General features: G+C 40.5%; 1 protein-coding gene across 1 annotated transcript; it reads right to left on the reverse strand.

Moving 5' to 3' along the window:
- Positions 1-1448: 1448 nt before the first annotated feature.
- On the reverse strand, positions 1449-2417 carry LOC104954694 (olfactory receptor 52D1-like). Its single transcript, XM_010781872.1, has one exon. The coding sequence runs from the start codon at positions 2415-2417 to the stop codon at positions 1449-1451; it is 969 nt and encodes a 322-aa protein (XP_010780174.1).
- Positions 2418-16326: the final 13909 nt, after the last annotated feature.

Here is a 16326-nt window from a genome sequence, read left to right on the forward strand (position 1 = left end):
AATAATAATATTGATATTAGTAATAAGCTTTATATTTGTGTAGCACCTATTACAAGAATTGTAGCCAAACTGGCTTCACAGCAGTTCAATAGACACATTAGTATAACATGACAGGATAAAAGCAATGTACACATACATCCACGAAGATTAATACATGAAGACTTGTGACTCAGACTTGACTTGGACTCTTCTTGGGTAACTCAATTTGTTTTCCTTGCGGACGGACAAAAAAAGTCCGACATTATACGATTTAAAATAAAAAACAATCATCGTGGCTTGATATTGAGTAAGAACATGTTTTTATGAACCACACAGCTTCCGGTCTTCCAAGACCCGACCGGACAAAAAGACGTGTTGCAGGCACGAAACATACTACCATTAGAAATACATTGCTTTTAAAATCATTCTGTGTGACGCGAAAAAAAGTGGGAAATCGTGTTGGTGAACACGAATCAATAGATTAAATGTCGTGACTATAACACGAAATGCCGTGAGACTGGGTTGGATACTTACAGTGCAGAATCAAAATGTGTTAAACTGCAAAATGATGTAACTATGTTCGGTTCATGAGGTAAAGATAATATTATAATAATATATTAATAAGTATCAAAAGCATAAAGCATAAAAAGCAAGCATTGCGCTAAAACAAAAGGTTTACCGGTTTGACACTTAACCTGCATAAATGTGATCTAAATAATTAAAACAGCAGTTTGGCAAATATTATGTCACAGGTCATCCTAAATATACTCATAAGAGGGTTTATTAAACACTTGGCTGCTCTATAAAATACACAATGTATACAATAAATACTAAATAATCTTATATTTCCTCTTGAAACTTATATTCATGTGTTGGCTTTAATTATGATAAAACATTACCACAAAACTATTTATATATTCTTTAATTTTTTTACAATGCAGAATTACAATGTACATATAAATGCAGCACAACAAATTACAAGCAATTCCTTTGTTAGGTCTGAAATTCTTCCTTTTGAAAATGATTATTTTATAAAAAAATACAACAGGGTCAGTAATGACTAAAATGCATACTTTAACAGTAAAATATTATAAACTCTACATTCATAGTTATACTTATTATACACTTAGGTGTTGACTACCATAAATATGAGTTAACACGAAAGCAACTTCTATCATCAAATCTGAGAAGAGTATCATATTCAAGTCCTTAAAATTAACCTTTTTGTTTTCCACTTCCAAATTTGAACCACTGATTTGAATGACAGGATATGTAGAATAACTTCATTTTCAGCACAATGCAAATAAATACAGATGGCAAAATAAACAACATTAACAGTTGAGGTAACCCAGGTTACCTTAAAAGATTAACCACTTGATAAAAAGCATTACGAATAAATGTTTTTGTTCTTTACAATTTAAGAGTTTTGACTGCAATGTCACTACAACATAACACTTTTTAGTCTCTATTTAAGCTGCAACTATTGCCTTTACTAAATGTCTTGGAACTATCCTATTTTTAACAAACAGTTTCAGTATATGAACTCTTATTATTTGAGTGCCCAGTCCATACAGCACTGGGTTGGCAATAGGTGGAATAATGATAAAGTATAATGAGAGGAAGATCCTCATCTCAACAGAAACATGACTCATGTTAAATCTAGTTTGGATAATTTCAAACAAAGAACCGATGGTGTAGTTTAGAAGAGATAATAAATGTGGAATACAAGTTTTAAGAGCAGTTATCTGGGACTCTCTGGGTAATTTCTTACACTCTCTTGAAATGTATGCATAAGAGAAAACAATCATCACTACCTGAGGCACAACAAAAACCAGAATAAGTACAAGTCCCACAGTGCTTATGAACGATGTGTTACCATTTGAACATGCATTTTTAACCAGTTCCATGTTCACACAGTATAATTTTGGAATTACTTTTCCACAGAAACTGAGCTGTATGGTTAGTGAGTAAAAACATCCGAACACAATGAGAGGGTACAGACTTGCTAATGCAACAAGCTTGCATATATTTGAATAAGACATGATGCTGTGGTAACGCAGGGGGCAACAGATGGCAGCATATCTGTCGTATCCCATCAATGCTAAAATGCAAAACTCAGCACTTGCATATGTGTGTAGGAAATAAACCTGAGCCATACACCACTTCACAGATATCTCATGCATCTCAGATATGAGCATAGCCATAATCACAGGTAACAATGCAGTGCTTCCATACATTTCATTGATGGATAACATGCACGTGAACATATTCATGGGTTGATGCAACTCTTTTTTTTGGTGTATTATAGTGATGAGCAAGGAATTCAAAGTAATAATCATGAAATACACTAGGAGGAACACAGCAAACAGCCCGTGTTTGTAGTTTTCCATGGCAATGTATGCAGTCATTGTGAATGTTAGGGCTGTCGTGTTATCCATGTTTCAATCTGAAAAAAAAGAATGGTGAAATCTAACACAATATTAATTGTTCAAAATAACAAATTTGACAAAAAATGTCATTGCTGACATATCCTCTAAAGATTCTGAGTTGACTGCAAAACACACACACACACACACACACACACACCCTGAGTCTGCACTCCACACAGTGTGCACCTCAAGGCTCAGGTGGCCCTATTAATATGGCTCAAAGTAGACCAGCGATGTGTTTTTCATCAATGTGCTTTTTGTTACCATAGTTATGAAAGTTTTTTACTGTATGATGTAAGTTATGGAAATGTACAAGCAATGGCTGAGATGGATTGAGACACCTTTGAAAAGGTTGTAGCTCGGGGTGTAACGGTTCACAAAAGTCACGGTTCGGTTCGTACCTCGGTTTAGGGGTCACGGTTCGGTACGGGTTCGGTACAACAAGGAAAAGCAAAAAAAAGTCCCAAATGCATAATTCCAGGTTTGTTGTTATTTACTTTTGAACAGTAGTGCAAGTTTCAGTTTAATAAAAAGGAACTCTGACATTTTGAATAATTAACTGTATTTAACAGTTAAAAACAAACCACAAACAGTACCACACACACTCAGATGGCCATATTATCTATAATGGCTGATATCAAACAAAAAGGTTTCATCAAGCTGAAAAACTAAAAAGAATGTCTTGAAAATATTACATCATAAATAATAAGAAAGTGTTTCAAGAGCGCATAGTAGTTGAAAAACATATGCCAAAAGCTTCTTATTTATTTTGACCGCACGGCTTTCATGTCTATTGGTTTATTAAAAACAGCGGGGATAAGCTGTTGAACTGCTGTTGCCTTTTGCGGGCTCCGGTGATTGGCAAATCTAGGTGATGCCTTCTGATATGATTTAGCATGTTTGGCGTGTGTCTCCATTAGCATACCGCACCGCTATCAAACAACGCCGACAGCCGTTTCTCAATCGCGAGGAAACTGGCTTCCAAGCCAATATTTCAAGGATACTACGTCATCGAGTGCCGCCGAAGGACTGTTCCAATCTCCAGCATACTCGGAATTCCACCGAGGCCACGTCCTTGGTTTGGGGGTAATTTCGAGGCTGCACATGGGTAGACTTCGCGTCCTTCAAATCCCCACAATGCTATGCGCACGGACCAATTTCAAAAACCCTTGCGGAGAATGGCTGAACCGACGCAGCACAGCACACATTTAAATGTAAGTATGTAGTGGCGTAGAACATGTGTTGGTAAACATGTTACTTTGTTGCAAAAATGTGTTCCGTGAAAGTAAAGCAAGTTCATAATTAGATAGACATCGTGANACCCTTGCGGAGAATGGCTGAACCGACGCAGCACAGCACACATTTAAATGTAAGTATGTAGTGGCGTAGAACATGTGTTGGTAAATATGTTACTTTGTTGCATTTGTTATCACCAAAAATGTGTTCCGTGAAAGTACTGTAAAGTAAGTTCATAATTAGATAGACATCGTGAGGTATTTATTTTCGGTACAGTTTATGTTGAAACCGTTAGAGAGAGTGGCACACTTGTTAGCCTGTTCCATTCTTCTTTGTTTTCCGAAGCCGTGGCTTGGAAGTATACTTGCTTCGTTTCTGAAGGAAGTGACTTGGAAGTACGTGACTACGAAGCCAGTATCCTCGCAATTGAGAAACGGCGTCCTCGTCCGATCCACCACTCGCACACTTCATCGTTATTGTAGTCCACAGGGAACCCGAAATGTTCTCACACAGCTGATTTAAAAGAAGCAGGTGGGTTCTATATCTCCTGTGTGTTATCTGAAATCGCCATACTAACTTTTCTCCTTCTTGTATTTTGTTCGTTTTGTTGTTGTGTTTCTTCTTGTTCTTCATTTGTTGTTTAAGGGCGGCTGGCAAACAGCTTTTAGGCGCAATACCGCCCCCTGGATTATAAATAGTGTAATGGATACTGCCCTGAATGACAGACTTTTTTCCCACTCATAAAAAAAAGGCGTATTCGTCGTGTGCTTCCATGTGCCGAACTGTGACGTCCAAACCATGACGGTACGGGACGAATACGGATACCGTTACACCCCTAGTTGTAGCACATTTAAATGATCAATATGCTGTCCACATTCTGCTTTTCATTCAGAAATCTCTTCATATTAAACTGAAGCTCATTTTAAGGTTCAAATGTCTCTCAATGCATCATTTGGCTTCCTGAACGTCTTCTTCAGTTTCCCTTTCTCACATATTCACCACAGTTGCTTATATGGATTTTGGGGGATGTCTACTCATAGTTTTGGTGTAATCACTAAAACTTAGTTCAACTAGCCTGTGAGTGTGTGTGTGTTAACCAGGCATGTATACAACTTGTCGTGGCTGCCTTCCTTGTTTTTCCATAAAGCCACTAGACGCCTTAAACAGACAGTTCTAACTCGTAGAAACGAGTTAGAACTGTCTGTTTAAGGCGTCTAGTGGCTTTATGGAAAAACAAGGAAGGCAGCCACGACAAGTTGTATACATGCCTGGTTAACACACACACANAATGGAAACACCTTGCAGATATAGCTCAAGAGATGCCTCCACTTATAGATTGCGGTGTTGGATTACTGATTGGCTATGACTGCTCCAGAGCACTGGCCCCAAGGAAAATCATCACTGGTGGCGATTACGAGCCATTTGGTATTAAGACCGACCTTGGATGGAGCATCGTAGGAAGTGCATCACAGCGTGTGAATTCTCAAGATGTGACTGGACTTTGTCATCGGGTATCTGTCAGGGAGGTGCCACCTGTAACCCCATCAGCCGTTATCAAGGTGCAGAAGTACAATTTCGCGGACACCAGGCCAGGGGACAAAAGCATATCTCAAGGTGATAGTCGCTTTCTGCAGATCTTAAAGGAAGGAATCCAGCAAAACGAGCTGGGTCATCTAGAAATGCCTCTTACATTCAAAGCACAAGCTCTTTTCCCGGACAACAAAAGGCTGGCTTTGAGTCGATCAAAGCACCTTAAAAAGGGAACTGGAAAGAGAGCCTACATTCAAGGCTGACTATGTGAAGTTTATGGATGGCAACGCAGAGAAAGCAGAAACAGAACCAGGACCGGATCTTGCAAATGGCCTTCTAGCTCCATCCATCCTTGAAGGAAAGAGAGTTCTGCGAGAGATGTGTGGAATCGGATAGGATGATCCACTGCCAAGCGCGATGAAGCTAAGGTGGGAGAGCTAGATGAATGATCTGGAAAATCTTGAGAAGATTCAGATCCCAAGATGCTTCACACCTACAAACTTTGGTGAGCTACTGAGTGTCGACTTCATCACTTCTCTGATGCAGCAGTTGGGGGAAAAGGGTGAACGCCTCAACAAGTCATCCGTTGTTGAAAGACCTATTCAGAAGTTAGTTGTTTTAATGGAGAGCAGTTAGGAAGCAAGCAGTTGCTAGAAACTTATATATTTCCTCGTTAGCCTAAGGGGCTAATAAAGTCGATGTAGCCTTAGTTAAGTAAATGAAAATTGGTTGCTCAAATATGTAAATGAAATTGTGAACTTGCTCTGTTCTATATGTCAGTTAAGGGAAAGACAAACAAGCGATAAGAGTTGAAAATTACCATTGATTTATTTGATGAAGATCATATTGTATATGCATTGACATCTGCATATGTCTTTGAAGGTCATTTTGGTGGGAGTGTAGCTGACGCTCAAAGGTCCCTTATTATTGTTTTGTCCTTGTTTTTTGAAGAGTGTTTAATGTATGCTTGAACTTTGTTTTATTTTGTAAAAATGATAAGAGTTGTTTTTCCAGAAGTCATGTGACCTCTTGCCCCGGATGTTTATATTGTGTTTGGGAGAGAGTAAAAGGGCGGTAAAAGTGTCAACGATATGATAACGCTGGTCTACTAGGCAAACATGTTTTCACGGTGTTTCATGATTGTGCAAAGAAGAGAATAAACGTGATTGTGGACATCAGTTCGATGCGTAATGTTCTTTCAAGACCAGAGTAGTTACATTGAGTAAACGTCACTGCGTCAGGCTTGAGGCGCTGGAGTTTACAGTAGGGTAGAAAAACACTGACCCAGCCTAATTCAGTTTATCACTGCTTACAATAATAGCATTAATATTTAAAGTCACATGTTTTGTAGAGGAGATGGATCTGAATGAAGCTGTACAACACACAGAAATTATTCTAAAATGTACAATAAATGCTGGTCCCATGTGCCAACCTGTCCTGGGTAAAGTAAATCAGTTCCTTCTTCGCCCTGCATACAACCTGTCCCTCACTCACAACCAGCAGACCCATTGTATTCATCAGAAAATAGAAACCAGAATCTCTGTCCAAATAAAGCTAATTACTAATCCCATGTGTGAGTGAAGGATCCAAAGCTTGCCACAATGTCAAGTTAAGTTGCACCCTTTCATTGTCAAGATTCATGTCAAGACCCAGTTTCAGCTGTATGACCGTATGTATACAAAAAACTTGAGTTACACAGAAAAAAATAGTTATTGCTGTATTTTGCAGGGGTCACGACCCATAGGTCATGGTGACATCAGTGTTACAGAGTTATCCACAAGGGAAATCATTCATGTTTTCCTCTCATCCCTGGTCACTATTCTCAAGGTGCTGTCCTAAGAGGTCTCACAGTAGTGTTCTAATTGCTTTCCAGAGGATGGAAACACAGAGTGGACTAATGACTTCTAATGAGTCTGTTTATCCGTTTATGCCTTGCATCATCGGTGCTACAAACAAACACTTTTTAAAGGAATTTGTGGCGCTTTGTTTTCTTATTCATCAGATCAAAACAAGTTCAAAACTTAAGGGCAAATCTAACATTAAGAACAAAAAATAGAAAAAACAAGTACAACAAAGAAATTACATTTTGAACGTAACATACTGATATTCTAGAATGCAAAGTGCTGTTACAAATAAATAAACAGGGCTAAGTGATAGAGAAAATTAAATATCATAATATTTGTAATCAAATACCTCCATATCTATGTCTCGAAGATATTGTGAGTTGACTTTAAGCTTTTACAAAATAATAAGACAAGGTCTTTTGGTGAATAATCATAAGAAATGTGATTATTCACCAAATAATCATATTTATAAAACCCAGTGGGTTTAAAATAAAATATGACTGTATCTAATCTCTATTTTTTTAAGTCTTCATATTTAAACAGTTAGTACATTTTATTTTAAAGCATTAGTTATATACGTAGTATTTGATCTAATACAGATATAATTATAAATCTTAAAGTCTAATACCTTTCAGAAGCATTTCTCTTGTATTGCTCATACTCAAGACTGTGAAAGTGTAAAAAATAGACAATGACTATTCCATGACACATAGCCCGTGTCACAACCTCAACACAGTGGAGAACCCAAATGTACGACCCAGAGACACAGTCTTGAATGTAACAAAAAATATCTTTTGATTTCGATTAACAAAAAATCCCTCTTAAAGGTCCCATGTCATGGCCATTTCTACTGATCATAATTCCATTGTTGAGCTATACTAGAATAGATTTACATTGTTCAATGTTCCAAAATCACATTGGTTTTCTCATACAGCATCTCTGTATGTATAGCATCTGTATTCACTCTTTGTCCTACACGCCTTGTTGGAGCTCCTGCCCGCCCTCCCTATGAGCCCACTGTGCTGTGTGTTTATGTGTTACAATAGACACTTTCACACCAAGTACTTTGCCGTACTTAGTTCATCAGAACTCTTTAGTTCTGATGAACTAAAGAGCAGATCGCGTTCACACTGGAATAAGTCGATGAGGGAGGATTAGGCAAATGAAGCCGCTGACGTCACTTCTTCTTCTTCTGCTGCTTTGGGTTTACTGGCAGGCCGCAAACAACTTCACGGCGTATACTGCCATCCGAAGTCCCCGGCAGGAAGTCCCCGGAGTTGGGGACTGGCTTCAGTAGAAGATGCAGGGAGTCTTCCCAGCAGCTTCTGAAGCCTTCCGAGCAAATTGCCAGAAACGCTGACACCTCCTCGCCTCCACCGCTCCCATGTTTTCTTTTGTGTTGCCATAAGTTAGTCTCTCTGTGTTTGTGCGCTGGGCTAATGCTAATAATGCTAATGCCAGGAAAATAAAATGGCGGCTTAACAAAACTTTTTGGGAGTTTTACGGGGCGTGGTTGCAATCCGCCCAGCCAATCAGAAATGGGAACCTTTTTCCTCCCATGAAAGTACCTGCTCTCTAGCAGGGACTGCAGAGGGGGTGTTAAGGTTCTCATGAACTAAGTTCTAGTTCCAGATTTTTTTGGTGTGAACGCACATTTTCGGAACTATATCAGAACTATACTGGGAAAAGTACGGTGTGAAAGCGCCTAATGGCGTTTGTTAGCAACCAGAAAAGGACACCAGTAATGACAAACAGTGTTGGGTGTAACACGCAGAGATCGCGTTAACCGAATATTTTCCCTCAATGACGGATGTTTTCTAACAATGACGGAAAAATCTGAAAGCAGTCCGTCATTTTGACGGATTAGAACACAACTCGGAACAGCGCCAAAATGTCCACCAGCGGCCCACATTATATTACATCCTTAGTGGCCAGGTCGACTGAGGGCGATCTACTGTACTCTACTGTAGTCTGTAACTATTATTTAGTCATTCACACCCCTGTCCAGTTGGTGGCGAGTGTGAGTATATTAAGTAGCTATTGTCTAGCCTTGTTTTTGACCTCGTATGATTACCTCGTTGTTTAACCGGCTTTAGCAATCGCAAAATGTCACAGCAGCTGATCGTCCGATGCTATTTTAATAAGCCCAGTTGGGGTTAAAAAGGTGTTTTGGAACCGCCGGTTTGTTTACGATTTATGTATAGTACTTCCGTAGTGGTCTAAACGTTAGTGGCCCTGGGCGCTATTCCGTTGTCGCGTCAAAGTTGTCCGAAATAGGGGCGTCGACAATAAATCTATTTCGGTTCACTCCTCGACCTCTCTCCGGCCACGCCGGCCAGTTTTTATTTATTCTTCGCACAAACCGTACATACACAAAAGTTCCCGCCATGATACGCGAGAACTTTGTGAAACGACATAATAACGAATAAACCTACATTATAAAAGTCTGTAAGAAAAAATCAAAAAGTCTGGAACTACTTTTGGAAAAACATAACTATAGTCGGTGGGGCTGCCCTCCACCATGATCCTATTAATACCGGTAGACTCACACGACAGCCATGACAAGCACCCGAAGCCGCAAGAGATTGACATATTTTATTTGCTCAAATTATATTAAGTTTGTTACAGTCTCAAGGAAAAAAATAATAATTTGACTTTGAATCGGTTACAGATTTGATTCGACAAGTTCATTCTTAATTGTTTAGTTTGGCAACATTAATCGTAAACCTCCACATAAAAACCAAAAGGAAAAACGATCGGCGTTGGGCATGGCTTTGGCAACTGGGCAGACTCTCTTTGCGGCGCCATTCCGCATGCTTGGCTTGCACTGAAAACCTTGGCGAAATGTGGGCTGATGTTGGAAAAGGTTTCGCACAGAGTTAGGATAGAGTCGTAACGAGACGATAGTAAAGGTCCATTGCCAACCCAATGTAGTAAGTCATTTTGTGAAAAGTATTGATACCAATTGTTTTCGGTGTAACTACGTTTTTTGTGTAGCGACGCAGATCGCAAAACGACGGTCTAATTATCCCGGTGGACCTCGGTAACCTCACCGGTTGTGACACCCACCCACGGTCTAGTCCGCCACCAAACCATTTAAGTGGTGGTTTTACCAAACACACACAACACCGGCGACACACACACAACGCGCTCAGTTGAGCTTTAGCACTAATCTCCTTATAGAGTCGGTTACCTGTAAAAACAGTTTAAACAAACTAAAAACTTTTGTTAATTTTATAACCACAAATATCATTTAGCGTCGGCTACGAAAAAAAAGTCTAACTGTGTGTATACGTCAAAATTGTGCTGTCGGGTAAAATACTTTGTAATGTAAGTATTACTCGAACGCGCTAGTAACGGTACCCTTTTGATGTTTGTGCCCGACACACGTACACAATGGGAAGAAGAGTGCCAATAAAGTCACCCAATAATGAAACTTAAGGCCCCACACAGAGTAAAGAATGATTTATAATTAAAGTGGTTTTTTTTCTCAACGTAGTTCCGGAGTACATTAATTTTGGTTCTAACATTATACCAACGTGCCACAGTACAATAGAGGCTAGTTACTTTACATAATCCGTCGTGACGTAACGAATGGACACTTAATACCGATACGTAGGTATAGACGCATACTACGTACTAATCTATAGACGACTTTCAAATTCCACATACCGAGTTCGCAAATACCAAGTGATTGTGTGTTTATACGTCACGCAGCGAGCCTAAAACGGTGTTTAAAAATCGCGCCATAATCCTACCCTAATGCTGGACATCATCACAGGACGGTAGAACAACGGGGGAGACGGCAAATGGTGTCGGAAAGGGTAGTACAGGAAATAAGTAACCAAATAAATAGGATAGTACGTTCGAACGTAAGGTAACGGTTCAGACGATGGGAGAGTAACAACAAGCCTTTACGAAAAATGAGTGCCCGATTGCGATATTGTCGCAGCGCTCACAAGACCACCCCCCCTTCTACACTCTCACGCGTTTACCCCCCCGAACACACATATGACACACTTGCGCGTAATACCGTGCACGCAAAATGACCTCCTTTTCTTCGTACCACGCTTCTCAGAACCCTGCATGTCGTACTCACGCATGTAACTCTCTTCGCTCCGTACTATTCCCGGGAATCATGAATTAAGACCAAACAACGAACATAGGGGACGTAAAACCCTCCTTACACGAGTGCGCGACACACCCCCCAAGGGAGCTACGAGCGCACAGGAACGAGAAAGGGTGAGCGATACTACGGTTAAAGTAGGATAACGTTCTCTCATACATTCTATTAAGGGGATGGTCCCATTCAGGGTCTATTTTTTTGGACGGCGCGCAATTTTTAAGAACGAATAGATGGTTAGTGCTGCCTACAATAATGAGCGCAAAGATATTTTTCTCTGTCTCTCCAAGCCACTCGTTGGGAGAAGTATGGACAACCACAATAAGAACCTTTAGCCGGGGCAGGTTGAAGAAAGAGGCAAGAGAGAAACAAACAAAAGACTCCCAAAACCATTAATAGGGACAATAACTCTATAGAACAAGAAGTCCATAACAAAATTCCCGACCCCACTCTGCGCCCTCCTTTGTCGGGAGAGAGAACACGACGTCAGTACAATAGACGAGAACAGCGCGTAAGCTCTCTAAAGAAAATGGATCACATTGACAGTACATATGACGGATGAACTTTAATGAGTCTGAAAAAAGGTGAAGTATGTTTATTTTATTACCGCAGTGGATACGTAAGGTCTAGGCGATCCACGAAGGATCTATACCTCGAAGCGACGCCCTGTGGAACTGCATTAGTTCGTTTGGTTACCTAAGCGTAATGAACCACTTTGTCCTGATCAAACACATGGCTATTTATGTATGCGACTAACTCAGTAAGAATTTACTAGTTTACAATACGGTACAAATCATAGTAATTCGCGCTTAAACAACGAATAGCGACTCCCTTAATGTATATAAGCTCTATGAGATTGATTTACGACCTATACAAACTAACATTCACCTGCGATAAGAGCGAGAGTCATGCGATTATAAAACATTAAGAACGATCTTTTCTCTAGAGAGTATTTCATATAGTGGAAAATAAGACGATTACTATAGAGTGGTATCAATAACAGATTCATATACCTCGAACATCCCTTATGAAAAATCTAGATCGACGTATCAAAATGCGACATCGCATTTTGATTTTTGCAATGGAGTTGACAATTACAAACATCAAGTTGATAACAGGAAACGGTAGACATACAACAACACACAGCAGCAACACGGTCCGTACGACTTATTTGTTAACTGATACCGAGAGCACCGACTAGAAGGAAGCAAAAAGGTATTCGAGTATCTGCGGAATGATGTCATGTAGAGTCTGTCATAGAGAGCAAAAGTACACACATTTAATATTGTAGACTACACCCGTTTCTATTAACTAAACGCGAAGGCTTACAAATCTTCCTCAACAACGCTAACAACAACGTATTTTATTATTATTGGTTGAAAACGTCGTACCGTTGTATTGCCTATGTAATGCCGAAAAGATTGTCTTATAAGTTAATGCTTTATCCGTTTTCGAGGTTTATTTTTGATTTGTTGACATCATATAGTAATGACAAGCACATTGTACGAAAAATCATATGAAGTTCTAAGTTAATTTCCGCTGAACATGCCAAGCACGACGTGCATTGTCCATGCATAAATGTTCTAATCCGCTGCGCTCAAGATATGTGAATTGGAGCTCTAACTTATCTTGACAGAGAGCTGACCTTGCATTCAAAGAGAGTTGCATTCGAACGGGAAGTGACACCGCAATCGTGTCCGGTGGCAACCCCTAAACATCACGGAAATAAACATCAGCGCAAACTGATGTCTATCGCCCATCCACCGGAAAGAATAGTTTAGTTTTAACTAAGACAGCGAGATTGTGTTTGACATATTTTAGGATATAATCTATTGTACGATAAATTTGTGTGCTTTTTGATTATGAGGTCGTCCAGTTTCTCGCCCAGAGGGTCTAAAGTGGACAATTCAAAACGTCACCATCCTTACAAATTATTCATCATGTTAAATGAAAGACAATGAATTGTTGATGTAGAGAGAACATAATAGAAAAAATAACAATCATATATGAAACAGTTTGATGTTTTATTAATAGCTATTATTATATCGATCCCTATATATTTTTAACAGTCATGACAGTTTCTTAGAAGTCTTTAGATGTGTAAATGTTTGTACCACCAGTGTGTAACTGGTTGAAGTTTGGATTTTACGCACATTAACGAGTACAAATGATTACATATTTTTGTTCTATCAGATATAATTTGTCGGTAATTATTATTTTATGACACTCTTTCTGGCTTGTACAACTGAAAGGTAGACTATGAACTTGCTAATAAATCGAAATATTAAGAAGAGATGGAAATATATAAAAGCTTTCTCACCAGTAAACTGTCTTACGCATATAAGATTCTGTAAAAACTACGAAAATGAAAACATGACATACTTCGTCGGACTTGAAATTCTATACTGCGATTTAGTATGGTTAATTTCTTTCTCTATTCCAAAATTTAACCATGGAAAACATCATAGACATGAACCATATGAATAACAATTCACTAGTTTAAATTATCCGGTTGTATTGGAAGAAAGTTTAGCTTACATTCAACCAGTCGTCCTGCGCCGTTCCTGGACTATCCTCTTCTTCTTAGGACTTTCTTCAACTCCCGTCCTCCACGTCACTATACCAGAAAGATGTTATATCGCACAGTTCGTGTGTATCTCTGTGCAGTTACGTGTAGACAAAAGATTTAGTAAGGCATACATTTTACCTATACTAGACTCGGGACAATGTGTTTTCTCTTGTCATATTTCCCGCCCGACAACACAAGAGTCAGTTTAACATCATATCTCGATAAATTACCAAATACAGAAGAAGTGAAGTTACAGATCAGTCCTAAATACAGTTCAGCCAAAGTACAATATACTGCAGTAAGTACAGAACAATATAATATTGAATGGAGAGAGCAGGGAGAGAAGTACCGTGAACCAATCAAGGAGGAAAATCACATAAATACACGTACTGCGGAGCACGCGTGCTAATAAAAACCGGGGTTTGACGGGAGGGAACTAAAACTATAAGGTAGGTACAAGAGAGTGATACACCAGGTAGGATTAATACATACAGGACGACGAACATCCCACACACTATTGGCCCAGTCAGAGCGAAGACAAAGGAAATCGCGCGCGATTCCCCGCGGTACGAGATACAGATATCTTACGAAGACTATCGCGTAACTAAGCATCATTCTAGTCCACAACACTATGAATAATTTATAAAATGAGTATTAAACAATTTAAATTGGTAGTTATGAGACTCATACTCCATATCTCAATTAGATAGTACAAGAGAAAAAAAATGCAAAAAAAAGGAGGAACACTACATGGACGAAAAGCATACTTATGATGATCAATGCTTGATGTACAATTCTCCATCTAAAAATATCAAGTTAGTAACTCGATAATAATAAATCAACAATAGATAAGTGCTGACATGTAAATAACCAACGACGAACCAGAAGGGCGAAACTGACATTCAATCAGGGTTCTGGGCCACAGAGTGCACTGTAGAACTTGCTTTGACTGGTTTTTCACGACGGGACTACTGGGTTTCCAGCGAGGTCCCTGACCCTTCTGACAGACGGTTTCACGAACTAGACTAAGACGTGGTAACAGGCAGCTTCTCGCGATTGGTCGTGCTGAATAGAGCGGGCGGGGATAGACCAAGCGGGTGAGTGGTGTCCCTTAACTTAAAAAATTTTCGGTTACATAAAGTTACCATCATACAAAGCAACGGACGTTGTAGCAGAAAAACACGGCCAGCCCAGAACCTTCTGGCCCTCGCGACTCACCACGCTGCAAAATATGCAATCTCCTAAAGTCTGGAGGCATCGTAAGAAGTGCGGGTATGCTTACATATGAGTCAGGAGACTCGGCTACTCCAAAGTAAAAGAAATTAGAGATGCTAGATCTCGCATAGGAGTTTACGCGTCGCCGCGAAGAACAGAAACAGGGCAAGCGCGTATGTGACCGTTTGGACTCGGTCTTCAACTCCTCAAAGCGAATCGTGAGGTATCTTCTTCGTAGTACTCTAGGCTGCATTGTCCTCACGCTCAAAAGTCGTTCTAGCCCAGTTACAGACCTATTTTGACTAGGTCAATGGCGACACGGGATACAGATTCACACTAGATGATGATATATCTGATCGTTATGTAACGGAGGGAACAGCATCGACGAACACAAAGGCTACCTCCGGTTACGTATCTAGTCAGGAAGTGAATCTCACAAGAGCGGGTATGACTTGGTCGCACGACCACAGCGTTCGGCCGTACCCGAGTGACGACTTACACGGGAGCGAGCGTCAACACACCGAGTGTCTATCCGTGAGACGGTATACGTCCAGCATAAGACGAAGATATCATACGTGATAACTCGCGGCCTTCACATATATGTTCCGAAGGATTGGTGGACACTCTCCAGTGTTATCGGCCAGTGAGAATACGCTAACTAGTTCGATAGAGAGAGCGCGCAAGACTCTGGTGTCTCACAGACGTACAATGCGGTATCTTAAGGCCTGCGTCGCCGGGGACGTAGACTGTGTTCGCGCGAACTTGTGGTGTGGCGCCGGTTTTGGCTACCAGCGCCGCGCGCGAGAGTTTACTTTGCCTGACGCTAAGCTATACTATCTTTATATTTGACGCATGTCCTTCTCTCTCCGTAACTCGGGTGGATCTGGGGTTCGGTGGTCCCCGCAAGAGGGCCCTGTGACAGAAGTACCTAAGGCGGCCGGAGACGTTGAGGTCCTCTGTCGCCGGGAGATGTTCCGTGCCCTCCTTTGTCTACACAGCCGTACCCTTGCCTAGAGACATCTGTTATAGAAGTGGTCGAACGGCGTACAAGGACCCTTTTCCTGTGCAATATAAGCATACTACTTCCCGACGACCACTACAATAAAGAAGTTTTAACGCAACTCTTACTGTCGTGGGTGAGTCCATTGTGAGTACCCCTTTTCTGTTTAATGTGGTTAGTACATCCACCAGTGACTTACAGAGAGCCCAGGCATGCGGGCATGCTATATTCTGCTTGAGGACAGACGGAGGATCCCTGACGCATGAGGCGAACCTTGAGGAACGGTGAACGAACGGGGAGACGGCGACGCTTGCAACAGTCAAAATCAGAATGACCCCGAACAAGCGAAAGTAGGAGTCGGCCGTATTGTAGGGAGAAAAAGTGGACGCAAATAGGTGTGG

The sequence above is a fragment of the Notothenia coriiceps genome, unplaced genomic scaffold, assembly GCF_000735185.1.
Source record: "Notothenia coriiceps isolate Sejong01 unplaced genomic scaffold, NC01 NC01_scaffold00023623, whole genome shotgun sequence".
In the NCBI taxonomy this organism is placed as follows: Eukaryota; Metazoa; Chordata; class Actinopteri; order Perciformes; family Nototheniidae; genus Notothenia; species Notothenia coriiceps.

What these genes read in the sequence shown, in the direction of transcription:
- LOC104954694 (XM_010781872.1), bottom strand. Translation starts at nt 2,417, where the DNA reads ATGGATAACACGACAGCCCTAACATTCACAATGACTGCATACATTGCC.